The sequence below is a fragment of the Triticum aestivum genome, chromosome 4B, assembly GCF_018294505.1.
Source record: "Triticum aestivum cultivar Chinese Spring chromosome 4B, IWGSC CS RefSeq v2.1, whole genome shotgun sequence".
In the NCBI taxonomy this organism is placed as follows: Eukaryota; Viridiplantae; Streptophyta; class Magnoliopsida; order Poales; family Poaceae; genus Triticum; species Triticum aestivum.
In genome coordinates, this window is record NC_057804.1 from 635,377,578 (window position 1) to 635,390,894 (window position 13,317).

General features: G+C 44.5%; 1 protein-coding gene across 1 annotated transcript; it reads right to left on the reverse strand.

Annotated features, from left to right (window-relative positions):
* Positions 1–1,519: 1,519 nt before the first annotated feature.
* Positions 1,520–8,147, reverse strand: LOC123090308 (aspartyl protease family protein At5g10770-like). The gene is made up of 2 exons (XM_044511672.1): positions 8,066–8,147; positions 1,520–2,748 (listed from the first exon to the last, which is right to left on the reverse strand). Exons 1-2 carry the CDS (start codon positions 8,145–8,147, stop codon positions 1,520–1,522), a joined length of 1,311 nt encoding a protein of 436 aa, XP_044367607.1.
* Between the last annotated feature and the right edge of the window lie 5,170 nt (positions 8,148–13,317).

The following is a 13,317-nucleotide window of genomic DNA, read 5'->3' on the forward strand; positions in this document are numbered from 1 at the left end:
CTCAACTTCATCTTCTTCCCCCCCCCCCCTCTCTCTCTCTCTCTCTCTTCTCTTTCTCTCTCTTCCACCCTCTGAACTCCCACAGCAGGCCTAGAAGCTCCCGTGGTCCGTGGCCATGGAGCTCTCCCACTCGAAATCATGCGCGATGGCGGTGGCACAAATCATTGAATGGGCGAGAGCCCACCATGGCGCCCGCTGCGTCGGGTCTGTGCTGCATGGCGTTGTGACCGCCTCCAGGGCGCGGGCAGGGTCGCCAGCCATGGCGCGGTGGTGGGGCAGGCCAAAGCGCGCGGCCGCGACGCCGACCAGGGTGCACAGCGGCGTTGCCAGCCTGGTGCTACATGAGCGCTCGCTCGGGCCAAGGCGCCGGCTTGCTGAGGTTGGCCGAGGCGCCCAGCATTTGCGTGTGGCTGACTAGATAGGCTGGCAACATGCTTTCTTGTTTGTGCACCTAGCTAGATGTGTTGCCGGCGTGCTTGTTGTGTTCGTACGTACGGCCGCCATGTGCATGCCTGGGCGTTCGCTACACGAACGAGGATGGCGGTTATGGAACCGTGAAGCCGAAGTGCTCTGCTTCTTTGCTCTCCGGCCAGCTAGAAGCTGGAACTCGGAAGAGTTGTCGGCGCCACTTTCCTTGCTGTGCCCCACAGGTCTTTGTGTAAATGCCTGAGTGTATGGTGTGTTGGGTACTCTCCGTGCTCTTCTCTCTATGATTGCTGTGAGAAGGGGGAACGAGAGAGTGCGAGAGAGAGGAAGTGAGGTGGGAATTAGGAGTCACTTTCGTGACTTGGATGGTGACATGGTGGTCAAACCTGGATGACATGTCAAGTTTTGGTCAAAACTATATCTGAAACCACTGGAACTAGTACAAGGGACTAAACTTATCCGGTTTGAGAAGTTGAGGGATTAGGTTTTGCTGGTTTTGAAGTTGAGGGATTATTTCTATGCTTTCGGAAGAATTGAGGGACGAAATATATACTTTTCCTTTAAAACTATGATTGGTATTAGTTGAAGTCTCTTCAATGAGTCTGCTTTACTTCCGTCCAAATTGCTTGATGCTGTCAGTTGAAGGTACCAGATGCCATTGCCTGGTATTTAAATTATTACACCATTTGACACGAAACACTTCTGAATCTGCACTTCAGTTGGTAGAGTTTGACAGATCATAGTGCTATAAGACTGAAGAAATAGAACAATCAGAGATTGTGATAGTAGCAAAGCAATATAGTTTTTGATAATGAGCAAAGCAGTGCGTAGGCTAGACTAGACCAAAATCAGTTGCTACCATAATTGGGAATCTTGTATGAAAGAGGAACACAAAGCCATGAATGAACGAGTAGCAGCAAACTCTGTGTAGATCAGGCAACCTGCACCAGCGAGGATGTGGCTGCAAACAAGGAATCAAGCAAGCATGCATCAGGGCCAATCCTTTGCCTGTTAACACACAACCAGTACTGGTATTCTGATTTACTAGAAGTTATGGATACAAGAAATAAATTGATGGGTCGTACTCACATAATCAGCAGTCTCCATTTCGAAATGCAAATCGACCACCCTGGATGTCAAACGTGACGCCGACCGACCGTGTCATCGAGTTCCCTAGTATCTGAACACCGCTTGTTAGACCAGAATCCCTCATGAAGTAGCTGCATACTCCAAAGTCCTTATCAATAAGGAATGAGCCCCGGGGTGGTAGTGTGAGTGTAACACCCATGTCGAACTTGAGCTCCACGGCTGGCAAAGCGGTCCAATTGTTAAACGGTTGAAAGAGGTCGTTCTCAAAGCACATATATTCTGATCCCTTGAGATTATTACGATTATACTTCAGAGGTTTCATTGCCTCGGTGATCACCGTGTCAAGTTGGTCGAAGGTATGTGCCAGCAGAAGTGTCCATTTAGCCCCAGTGTCTACAATCATTTCTGCGGGGGTTGTGACCAACGCGACGCCATTGACAACCACCTCATCCAGCTTCAGTGCATACGTTGATCGTCGAAAAGCCAGGAACAAGGGAGTATAGGAAGCGGAGCTGACACGACTATAATTCCCGATGGACAAGTAGCCTGCCTTCCTTTTGTCACTTGGAAAGCAGTAGCTAAAGGCCTTGTAGCCGACCAGTGGTGCTACTTGTTCAAAGAAGGAGAATGGCTCGTCAGCGAATCCCAATATGCCAGCTTCATACTGGTTGTACTCTGTGTCCAAGCTGCAGCCGAAGAGGAAACTAGGGAAGCTGTATCCCTTGGCATACTGGCCGATTGCGAGCCTGTCTCTCACCAGCTTGCCGGTGGAATATGTAGATGATCCTCCGAACGTCATGGTGTAAAGGCAATTGTTCTCTTCTTCCAAGCATGCTTTGGTTTGAAGACGTAGCGCCCGGTGGATCAGGTCGCAGAATTTTTCCGAGCACCTAACACGCGTCAAACTCGATGACTTGCTGGGGTCGAATATTTCCCCAGCATCTGATTGCTTGTGGCACCGGAGAGTGCATGGTTGGCACTGAACAAATGAAAGTGAGGCTCCAGTATCAACTGCCACGAGATTCCAGACCGGTGGCGTGCCCAGCTTGATGGGCATCAGAAAGAGGAAGTTGTTTATACTGTAATTCCGTATCAGGTCAATCGGCAGCGGAACGTCCTTCTGAACGATGTTTCCAGCTGACCTCCGGTGGCCGAGGTAGTGTTGCTGGACGCATGGATGGTCCTTGTGAAACAACGGGAACTCAAGTGCTCCATCCGAGTTGACAACATGATCTGTTAAAACATTCCCGACGGACTCAGTTATTACATATATAATATAAGGATATATTTCAGAAATAAGCAAATAACCTACTATTTGTTGGATATGGATTTTGCGTGACCAATCGCTCAACTGGTTTTGAGAGCCTTCAATTGTGCTTTAACTAGAACATAAAGGCACGCGTAGCCGCACACCTTTATTTGAGAAAGAGATGTATAAACATTTGATAAATTTTTGACAATTAAATAGGTGGAATTTAAACAGTTCAAGGTACATTGTGAAAAGTGAATGTGTATATACCTACATACGTAGCAATTTTTCTGGAAGGTTACAGCATGTTAATAGGGTAGTCAATGGCAAGTGAAACATTGGTGATTACAACACCATGAAAGCAAAACACTGAAGACCAATGCAATAATTTTACTCCATTCTCAAAGGGGCATAGTATCGCTAGAGCAAGGTGGAAAACTTGAAGGAGATTATTTCTGCATCTTTAATGCGTTCCCATGGCTCTCTTCAAATAACCAAGTCATACAAAGATGGTTAGCCATGGATTATTTGTATATCTTTGATGCGTTCCAATGACTCTCTTCAAATAACCTAGTCATACATAGATGGCACAAAAAATATGAAACATCCAAAATGAGGAGATAAACAGAGAAGGTACAAATAACTCATCAGTGCGCAGATCCACAAACCCAGTGGGGGTGAGCTAGTTTCAAGATGACATTGGGGAAGTAGGCTGAGTGTGGTGGCAGCGGAACTGCGGAATCCTAGTTGAACGAAGCTTTCATAGGAATAGGATACGCACCACCCCTAGCGATGATTGCCTCAGAAAAAGAAAACCCTAGTGATGATAGTGAAAAGATGACTCACCAGCTAGTTCACTGGTGACCGGGTAACGGAGCGTGGTGAAGGAGAGCAGGTGTTGCGTTCTGGGAATCCTAGCACGACCGTGTTGGAAGACGGCCGAGCTCTGCCATAAGGTGCTGCCGCCGCCGCCGCCGCCGCCGCCGCCGCCGAGGGCTGGGTGCACAACGGAGCTAGGAGAAACCCAACTTTTCTTTTTTTGAGACAAAGGAGAAACCCAACTAAAGAGGAAAACACCCATTCATAGGCCCTGTTGACGTTTTATTAGGATCTTATAGGCCATGTTTACGTGAAGGCTGCCCCTGCTAGTGGCGGAGCAGCCCACTACGGCCCGGTTCACGTGAAGGCTCCGAGAATTGTTAGCGGAGCAGCAGCCAATTTTTTTCTTCGATAAAGGGTGAATTTTATTAACTTAAAATGAAGCATCAAGTGGATACAAACATGATGAGCACACATCCAGCCTCTGCATAATTAAGATGCACACAACCAACACCAACGCACACACACAACAAAACACGCCGGCAATGAGCAAAGTTATCAAAGACCGAAGTTGTGCCTAGGCGAGGAAAAAAAACCGAAGTGTTCATCACAGCAACCGACGAACTACAATGATGACCATCCGCACCAATCATTCTTCACATCACAAGGACACGAGAAGGTTCTCCAACAACAACGCCTTCAAGAAGAAAACAGCGATCAAGCGCTGCCGTCGCCGGACCTATCTATTGCAGAAGACACCACCATGTGTCGTAATTCTCACCCACGGTGGAGGATCACGACCCGGAGGCCCACGAAATTGCAGGTCATGGGATCATGCCCTCTGACGCAGAACTATGGGACTGCTGGCCATGGACCACCATGGCGATGCGAGCACCGCCTTTCGGACTGTCATGCTACCAGCCGCTGATGTTCGTTGCCAACTCGCGGCTGTGTTCATCCCCGCTGCTTCTACCCAAGTACACTGCTCCTGCCGCTGTTGAGGGTGTAGCGCCCTGCCGTTGCCCAGATCGTCGTTGCGCTCTTTGCCGCCCCCGCTGCTCACTTCCAGTCGCCGCCATGAATGGCCGAGGTGGAACCATCCGGCACCCCGCCGCCACCATGGGTTGTTCACGCTTTGCCTGCCGGCAGCATCAGGCAGCGGCGAGGGTAGGAATCGAAGATGGGGACGACCAGAAAAAGCAGATCGAGATCGCCTCCCGTGTCGCCCGTCCGGACGACGCGGGGGCAGTTACGACGTGGGGGGTGGCCTTTCGTGCGTTTAGCGGGTTGAAGCAGCAGCCAATTAAGGACCAGTTTGGACGGTCTAGGAAATAAGCTGCCTCTCCCTAGTTTAAAAAATAAATTGTCCTTAAAATTTGTTAAGACTTCTAAATTAGTTATCCCATGATTAGTTTACAAGTCTCAATGAATAAGAGAGGCGGCCTATGGAAAACACGCGTGTTAAATTGTCCTTAAAATTGGCCCTAAGTTGATCTGGCAAACGCGCGTGTTAAATCCGCAGGTAAGGCAAAAGTAAGTGTGTGTGTGTGTTGCAGATCCGACGGTTGACGACCTTAAATCGTCGTGACGGGCCATAGGTGGCTCAGGTTAACTGTTTATAGTAATCCAAATCTAGTCTCCATTAGTGTGCACAAAGGCATGTGTTTTGTGCCAAAAAAGAAAACAGTAGCGGTGATGAAAACTAACAACACACATTTAACAAAATGATGTATGAAGCAAACATGTAGGCCATATTTATTTAGATGCCACAAAAATACATGTATATGGCGCAAAAAATATTTTTTTCTAGAGATAAATGTTTCGAGCAAACTACATCACCATTCCATTAAATTGTCTGTTTGCCTTTTTGAGATAGCTCTCTCTATATTCATGGCCTCTAGTGAGCCATTTATTTTAAATAATAATACTAAAAAAATACATTAGTATGTTTCAATTTTTTTTACATTTGTATTTTTGAAAAAAGGCGAAAGAAATTTTAGCCTCCCCACCCAAATTTACATGCTACCATGAATTCTTGCTTCATTGTACATATAGTATAAAAAATGTTTGTTTTTTGTGCCTCAATTTTGTTTTTGCTGTATTGGCACGCCAGGTATGTTAGCTAAAGTTTTCAATTACTCCCTCCGTCCGTTGAAAAGTTTACATATAGAAATTTTAGGACACATTATGGAGTGGAGTAAAAAATGCATTGGAAAGATGCAAGCCACCATCTCTCTCCTTTTTAATTACCCCCCCCCCCCCCAATGAGCTAAGTGCATGTAGAAATTAAGGAGATCGTACTCCCTCTCTCTCAGTTTACATGGCGTGCGCGTACCCCTAGGTCGTCAATTTGACCAACCTAATACAAGTCATATATTACAAAAAATATATCAATATAAAATTTAGATGTTCTATTTTCAAACCATATAATTTTTGTGTTATATAGTTTATATTAGGGTGATAAAGTTGGCAACCTAGGTATACGCGTAGGACTTGTAAACTGAGACGGAGGAGTATATATAATGTTATTGGTCTTGATTACTATGTGATGAGAGATAAACATGTTTTTCTACTATAAAATGCATTAGAAGATAGAAGTACATTCTTTTGGACAAATTTTAAAGTCAAAGGTATACTCTTCCGGAGGGAGTAAGAAACAACATACTCGCTCCGTTCCTTTATATTAGGTGTATTTGTTTTTCGATAAAATTCCACAATATAATCTGTATTTGCTCTAATTTCTCGTAATTCTGTTTATCCCTACAGAAAAAGGAAAGTATCTCTCACCTGATTACATTTATCTCTCCTTGTAGCGGAAAAAAGGGAAACTCTCTCTCTCTCTCTCTCAACTGCGTGTATCTCTTCCTCTCATTGACAAAAATGATTTACTTGCCGCTAATTAATGAATTAGACAAGGGTAATTTCGCCTAAATTGTCGACAGTTATGTCCGAATAAACAATTGTGTGAATAAACTATTTTCATGACCATTCTTTAAAAGATGTCATGAACCATTATTTAAATGTACGGAATGTTTTGATAAATGGGTTGAACATGTTATTTTAAATGATAAAATCATTTTTAAATACCCCATGATTATAATTTTAATTGTTCAAACTTTACTAAAACCTGTGAACACTTTTTTATGAACATTTTTTCAGGGTGAGTGTAACAAATTAAAAAATTCAAACAGTATTTTTGGAAACTACATGAACACTTCTTTTAATTGCACGAAGAAATTTGCAAATTACATAACATAATGTGATGGTTTTTCTAAAATAAATTATTTTTATGAATATAGAAAACAATATAAATAACTAATGGTTAAAATGGAATGGGAAATAAAACGGGCTTAGGCTGCATACGATGTGTCAGGCCAGTGCTAGGAAAGCGGAAACTTCGCCTAGCCCATTGAAGGTGCGCTGTAGGCGAGATTCCCATATGACTAGCAGCAAGCAAGGTATAGATGGAGAGCTCCTATACCGCGCCTTTAGCTCCCTGAAAGGGAAGTGGCGCTCATAGCAGTGCGTAGTGGGCCGTCCTACGATCGTGATCGTGCAGCGCACATGAATTGTATTTTATAACGTAGACAGACCCAAAAAAAACAGAAATCCGTTGGTGCTCCTGGGAGCGCGCTGCTGCACGCGAAAAACATATTTTAAACTGTGAAAAAATTCCGAACAAAAATTTGGCGCATACATCTCAACATTATATGTGCGCACATCAAGTTTCAGAGAAAATCGACATTTTATGTTCCTTGTGTAAAAAGACAAAAGAATGTCTTTTGGAAAGCATTTTTTAACACCGGATTTTGTCTTTTTCATACACGCCACGTAAGTTGTCGGCTTTTCGCAAAATGACTTTGTGAGCATGTACAATATCAAGATATAAGCACCAAGTTTTTGTTTAAATTGACGTTTCAAAATATGTTTGTTTGACATTTCAAAAATTATGAACTTTTATTTACAAAATGAATGAAGTCGACAAAATTGAGAAAAATTCACAAAATTTTAAAAATCGTTTGTGAAGTATAAAAAAGTTCACAAATCGTATAAAAAATTCCACGCATTTGAAAAATCATGAAAAGCAAAAAGGAAAATGAATCAGCAAAACGGAAAAAGAAAAAAACAAGTAAAAATCGTCCAAACAAAACAACAAGAAAAAGAAAAGCCATCATTGTTCTGTTTAGCGTTCCATTTGACACAGAACAAAAGGAGAAAAAAGAAGTATCTAGCCACACGAGGTGCAGAGTCCCAGATGGCCATCTCGGTTCTAATCCGTGAGGTCTACTGTTCGAAATCTCACCTATACCTATTTATGATGGAATTTGTTATCCTATAGAATTTCTTCAAAATTATGCAAACCAAAGCAAGCCTAATAAAACTAAAATAACAATTCCTATAAGAATCTTAACCTATAGAATTCCTACAAAGTTTATGTAAGTTGGGCGCAGCAGGAGGGCGCCTTACCCTCTAGTTACTTACCAAAGGTGGAGGAGGGGCAGCCGGTGCATGATGACATCCTTGGTGCAAGGATCAAGAGAAGCAGCACTATGGCAAAATCCATTGCACTACTGGGGTGAGAGTGTACCAACGTTAACGTGTAAGAGGACTTAGCACTTGGCTTTGATTTCTAACCGGGGATTAAGAAGTGGAGCGATCTGCAAGTGTGCAAACAAATGTGAAACCAGTGGTTAGGAGTGTCAAGTTTGACTTGCTGATTCAGGACACGCGAAGGTGAAAAAAAAAAGTGACGATCAACCCTAGCAGGCGTCTTGACTTTGAACATGAATTACTCGCAATAGCCAAACTTATTTTATACATTGATTAAAAGGAAATGTAACAGCCTATGATCAAGAAGAGGAGACCCGAAATGAAAAATAGAAAATTGGATGTAACAGACTGCTGATGATACAAGGTTTACCTGCAGCTGATTCGGATGGAGAAGACGCAAGAAGATCAATGCCAACTTTTAATCCATGAAAGCGAAACAGTTCGCTACCCAAGAAAGATCAAAGATCTGTTTTTCTTTCGGGAAGCAAACTACTCCTGCGCTATAGGATTTGTTTCGTCCCGAGGGTGCGATTGGCCCATTAATAAGTGCCCCGGCAAGGTTAGTTTGCATGCAATGATTTTGTAATAAATAGGATTTATTTCCTAACGATTGCTTCCATAATATAAGATTTCACTCTAAAACAGTAGCTTCCAGAAATCACGCCAGATTTAATTCATTATTAGTGACATGCGGTTTGTTTCACACCATGAAATGTGTTTCTATCTCTGTATACTTTTGCCTTAGGTGTGGCTAGGTCCAAGTCAAGTGACATAGCATAACATGTAAGAAAGAAAAAGAGAACTAAAAAGGAAAAATTTACACGGACCTCCATGTAAGATCATGCGGATATTGCATTGACTTGGACTCGGTTATGTCTCAATCGACTGAGATTTAGCAAATCCCGTTTTCTTTATATATACTTTATACTTAATAAAAAATAGACAGCGCTCTTTTTTCTTGTCGGGTCAACCGGTTTTCCCTCTCCCACTATGTTCCTTCATCAAATTTTTTTCATCCAACTGGTTTTGCCCACCATGTCATATTTGACAACACCTTCCAAATACGCCGTTCAATCATAAAAACACGCCCTATGGCCACACTCATTCTCTTTTGCTTTAAATGAGAACTTCGCTGTGCAGCAATTTGTTCCTCAAGGTTATGTTCGAGATTTATTCCACTTCTTTGAGAAATTGTATAGGTGGGGGAGTAAGAGCATCTATAGCCGGGCATTTCAAATCCATTTCAAATGTCCGGGCGGATGACCCGGTAACGAAAATGTGATCCAGACGGGCGTCTCAAACGGGCCTCAGACGCCCGAGCTGACCGGCACCCCTTATATCCAGCCAAAATATGGGCGGATATGTGGGCGCACAGGCATGCCCGCCAGGTCGGTCCCGGCCCACACTGGCTCACCCGACTCCACATATATTCCTTCCAATCCGTGGTCCTGACCAAAACCTAGTCACTTTCATCCACTCCCCTTCGCCACCCAAACTCCCGCCAGGCGATCTTCGGCCTTCTCCGGCATGGCGGGCAGCGGATCTGACTCCGATCAATCCGGTTCCATCGTCTGGAGTGTCATCCTGTGCGGGTTGGAGGAGGCAATGGTCGTCCGCATTACACTCTGTCGCTCGCGGGAAGACAGCACCCGACCGACGGCAGGATCTGTCTGGCGCGACTCCATAGCATCAGCGCATCGGGCACTCAGATCCTCCGGGGCTGGATCATCGCGGTCTCGGGAGCCTTCAAATCTTCCCTTTCCCATCACCAGTCCGCAGAGTATCAGTCTCACCGAGACCGGTGTGCCCGCGTGGGAAGGAGAGGATAAGGGCGGCGGAGGCCCGCCTAGCTACCGACATGGTGGCGGCGGAGGCGGCTGATGTGGCGGTGCGGGCGGCCGTAGAGGAGGAAGCTATCCGCGCCTGCATTGTAAAGAAGCAGCAGCGGAGGAACACGCGAGCCCTTGCCCAAGGGCAGAATCGGGCGTCTCGTGCCATGGCCGGACTGTCACACAAGGAGAAGAAGGAGGACAGCGATGGGTTGGACAGCTCTAACGACGAGCAGATCCGGCTCGATCCCTATTGCGTCTTCGACCGGTACTTCTGCGAGAAGGACGGCAATGGCGCCGGGAAGAGCAAGGGCAGCCGTGGATGATCTTGTCCACCATAGCCAAACATGCCAAGTTTTGATACTCCAGTGACATGTTGTGATATAGTAGCCGAACGATGTGTGTAATGCATCATTACGTAGTTGCATGAGTTTGTATGGATTTGATGTATGCTAATTGATGTGTTTGATTGTGAGAAGGAAATTTGGGGCTTGACCGGTCAGCGTTCGTGGACGCGCCTAGGCATTTGAGGGGTCGGATTTGTCAAGTCCGTGCAGTTGTCTCGTGGTAGGGCTGTGGATGCCCGGCTTGTAAAACGGCAGACGGGTTTCTTTAAATTCTCATAAATACATATGATACACATATGTTTGTGCGCATTTTTAATTAAACCCGAAGAAGATCGAGATCATTTGTTGCAAGCTGCCGAAGAACACTTGTTTTTGAAGCTGTGGGAGATATTTCGATCATCTTCACGGAATCGTCATCAGAGGATGCAACAGGAGTACAGGACAGAGCGCAATAATTCTACCTGAGCTTTGGTACATCTACGAAGCCTTACGTAAATTGCCTCTAAATTCTATCGGCTCCACTCCACTCCCTCGCAGGTCTGCAGCTAGCAAGTTAATCTGCTGCCCCCGCAGCGCCCGTACGGCTGCCCTGGACTCTGAAGTCTGAACTTCTGCACCGCATTCATCAAAGGGGGCCAGTGGACGGTGCAATGGGGGATCACAACAATCTATATACGGGTTCTGTCAAACCATCATCCGCTCCGCTCTGACTCTCTTCTCCTTCTCACTCTCCTCTCGAGTCTGCACTCTGGAAACAAGGCAATGGCATTCATGGCGGTACTCTACGGTGGTGCCAGTGCGCTTGCAGGACAGGGCAAAATCTTTTCTCCCTACTCGCCTGGCGAGGAGTGGGGATCGAGCTGGGCGGAGGAGGCTTCAATGCGCGCACAGCGAGGGTAGAGTTAACGCGCACCCTCTCCCTATTCAGGTTCACCCACTCCTCCCACTTCAATGTTTCAGCCATGTGAGATCGATCTCGCAGCGCGCACGCCCTTGTGCATGCATCGTGGGCCATGGCTTCTATCAGAGCTCCTCAGCATGTCATTTTACCACCACCCACTCCTTATCATTAACAACTGCTCAACTTCTACTAGTTTTCAAGTACTCTACCACTAGTATCTTGCGCAACGGCCTTTCATGCCACTGTCACAGTGTTACCCATGTATCTAGGGAGCTCGATCCAGTTCTTGTGATCGACCCCAGAGATCTCGATCATCTGGCCGTGCAGGGAGCCAGGGAGACACATAATCCTATCAAGGACAGTCATTAGTTCATGGCTTAATGCTAGCTCCGTTTATTATGTTGGTTACCATTTACCAATATGGGTCTATGGTCCATCGGTGTGTCCCCGGACAGTAGTAGTAGTGTTTTGTCCTGCTAGGATGGAGCACCAACCAGGCGAAGAGGAAGGGGCCGGGGCAGAACCGCAAAGTACAATGATAGTAATGGCCATCCAGTTGAATGGTACACCGGTTATTAATGTGCATCGTATGTTACCACTTGACGTGAGAGAAAGTTTCATTTGCCAAAAGAAAGAACAATAAAACGAAAGAGAATTCAGCAGATGTCGCTGAATCCACTTGACCAAAAATGAACGCAGGTAATAAGATAGTTTACGTGTTTACTGCGACAACGGCCAGACATATCAATGTCGAATTCTCTCTGCGTGCATGTAAGAGAATTTTTCTGGTAGTACTATACTCTGGGTGTAGCCAATATCAAAGTTTCATGTATGGCTGTACATATGTCTACCCATCATTATCGCCAAAAGACCATTTGTAAGTAAGAAATTTACACCATCTATGTATCTATCTATTATAAGTACGTACATCACAAGCTAGAAAATAAGGAAAACTCTAGAAATTCCATTTTAAAAAGCAAAGCATCCCCCATTAGTATGGTGGGCTTTAAAACCTAATTCAAAAGGACCATATTTGATCTTTTTCTTAGAGGTAGGAAGAAATCTGTGTTCACATTGAGAACTAGATTGACAAATAGCAATCCGGCTGCATTACATGTGAGGACGAGATGGAGGAAACCAGGCATGTCAAGCAAATTTCATGTGCATAATTTTCTGAACGTGCTTTACTTCGATCCGAACTCTGGATAGTTACAACGTATAAAACCATCCACACGACCCACAAAAGTGGATAGTTACAACGTATACAACCATCCACACGACCCGTATATAACATTGTTCTGATAAGTAGTATATAGATTTTTATCAGATGAGAGCATTACAACCATGAGACAATGGAAACCTCCATGAATAAAGATTCAGTCAAGGATCATCAAAATGACAGTTGGGAATATATAAAAAGAATAAAGGAAAATATGTAGATGATGTTTCCTCATCTATTATACTATTATTATTACAAGTATACGAGGTGTTAACAAAAAAAGAAGATATATGCTACAAAATTTCATAGAAGTCAGAAACATCTTAGCATCAATTTGCTCAAGATCAATGGTATTTTATCCATTTGCCTATATGGGGAGCAACAAGAGCTCTCCCTGGCCTCCACAGGGTTGTGTCAACCAGTACAAGACAGTTAGTGATCCATGATGAAATTTTGTTGATGTTCTTAGAAAAGCAACATACTGTAAAATCTATGATGATCCCAATAAATATGTCATGGATCTACGACTTGCCCGTGAGCCTCCAAGCGGGAGATGATGTTATGATGAAACATAGAAGTGATATCATAGATTAATAGTTGAAATCCTCACATATCACCCATTTGGCCATCTTTTTATGAATTGTTTTCATACGTATATGATCTTAAAAGTTTGGCGAGCCCCATAAGCCAGACCATGTCTTCATGCATGTAAGATCACATGGAGTGGCCCACATGTTCGAATAAATGGACCCACAAATTGGCGAGCACCGCAATTCAAACCATGTTGGCCCTGCATGTCAGACTACATTGGTCCCACATGTGATATGATGTGAGCTCTCATAACCATATTGGGTAACTCTCTAGAATTTAAAACATGGTGTTATGAG

Bases quoted from the DNA above. Each gene is read 5' to 3' on its own strand.
- LOC123090308 (XM_044511672.1), bottom strand. From the start codon at position 8,147: ATGGATTTTGCCATAGTGCTGCTTCTCTTGATCCTTGCACCAAGGATG. The intron at 2,749-8,065 runs GTAAGTAACTAG...ATGTTTTAACAG, and splicing joins CTGCCCCTCCTCCACCTTTG to ATCATGTTGTCAACTCGGAT.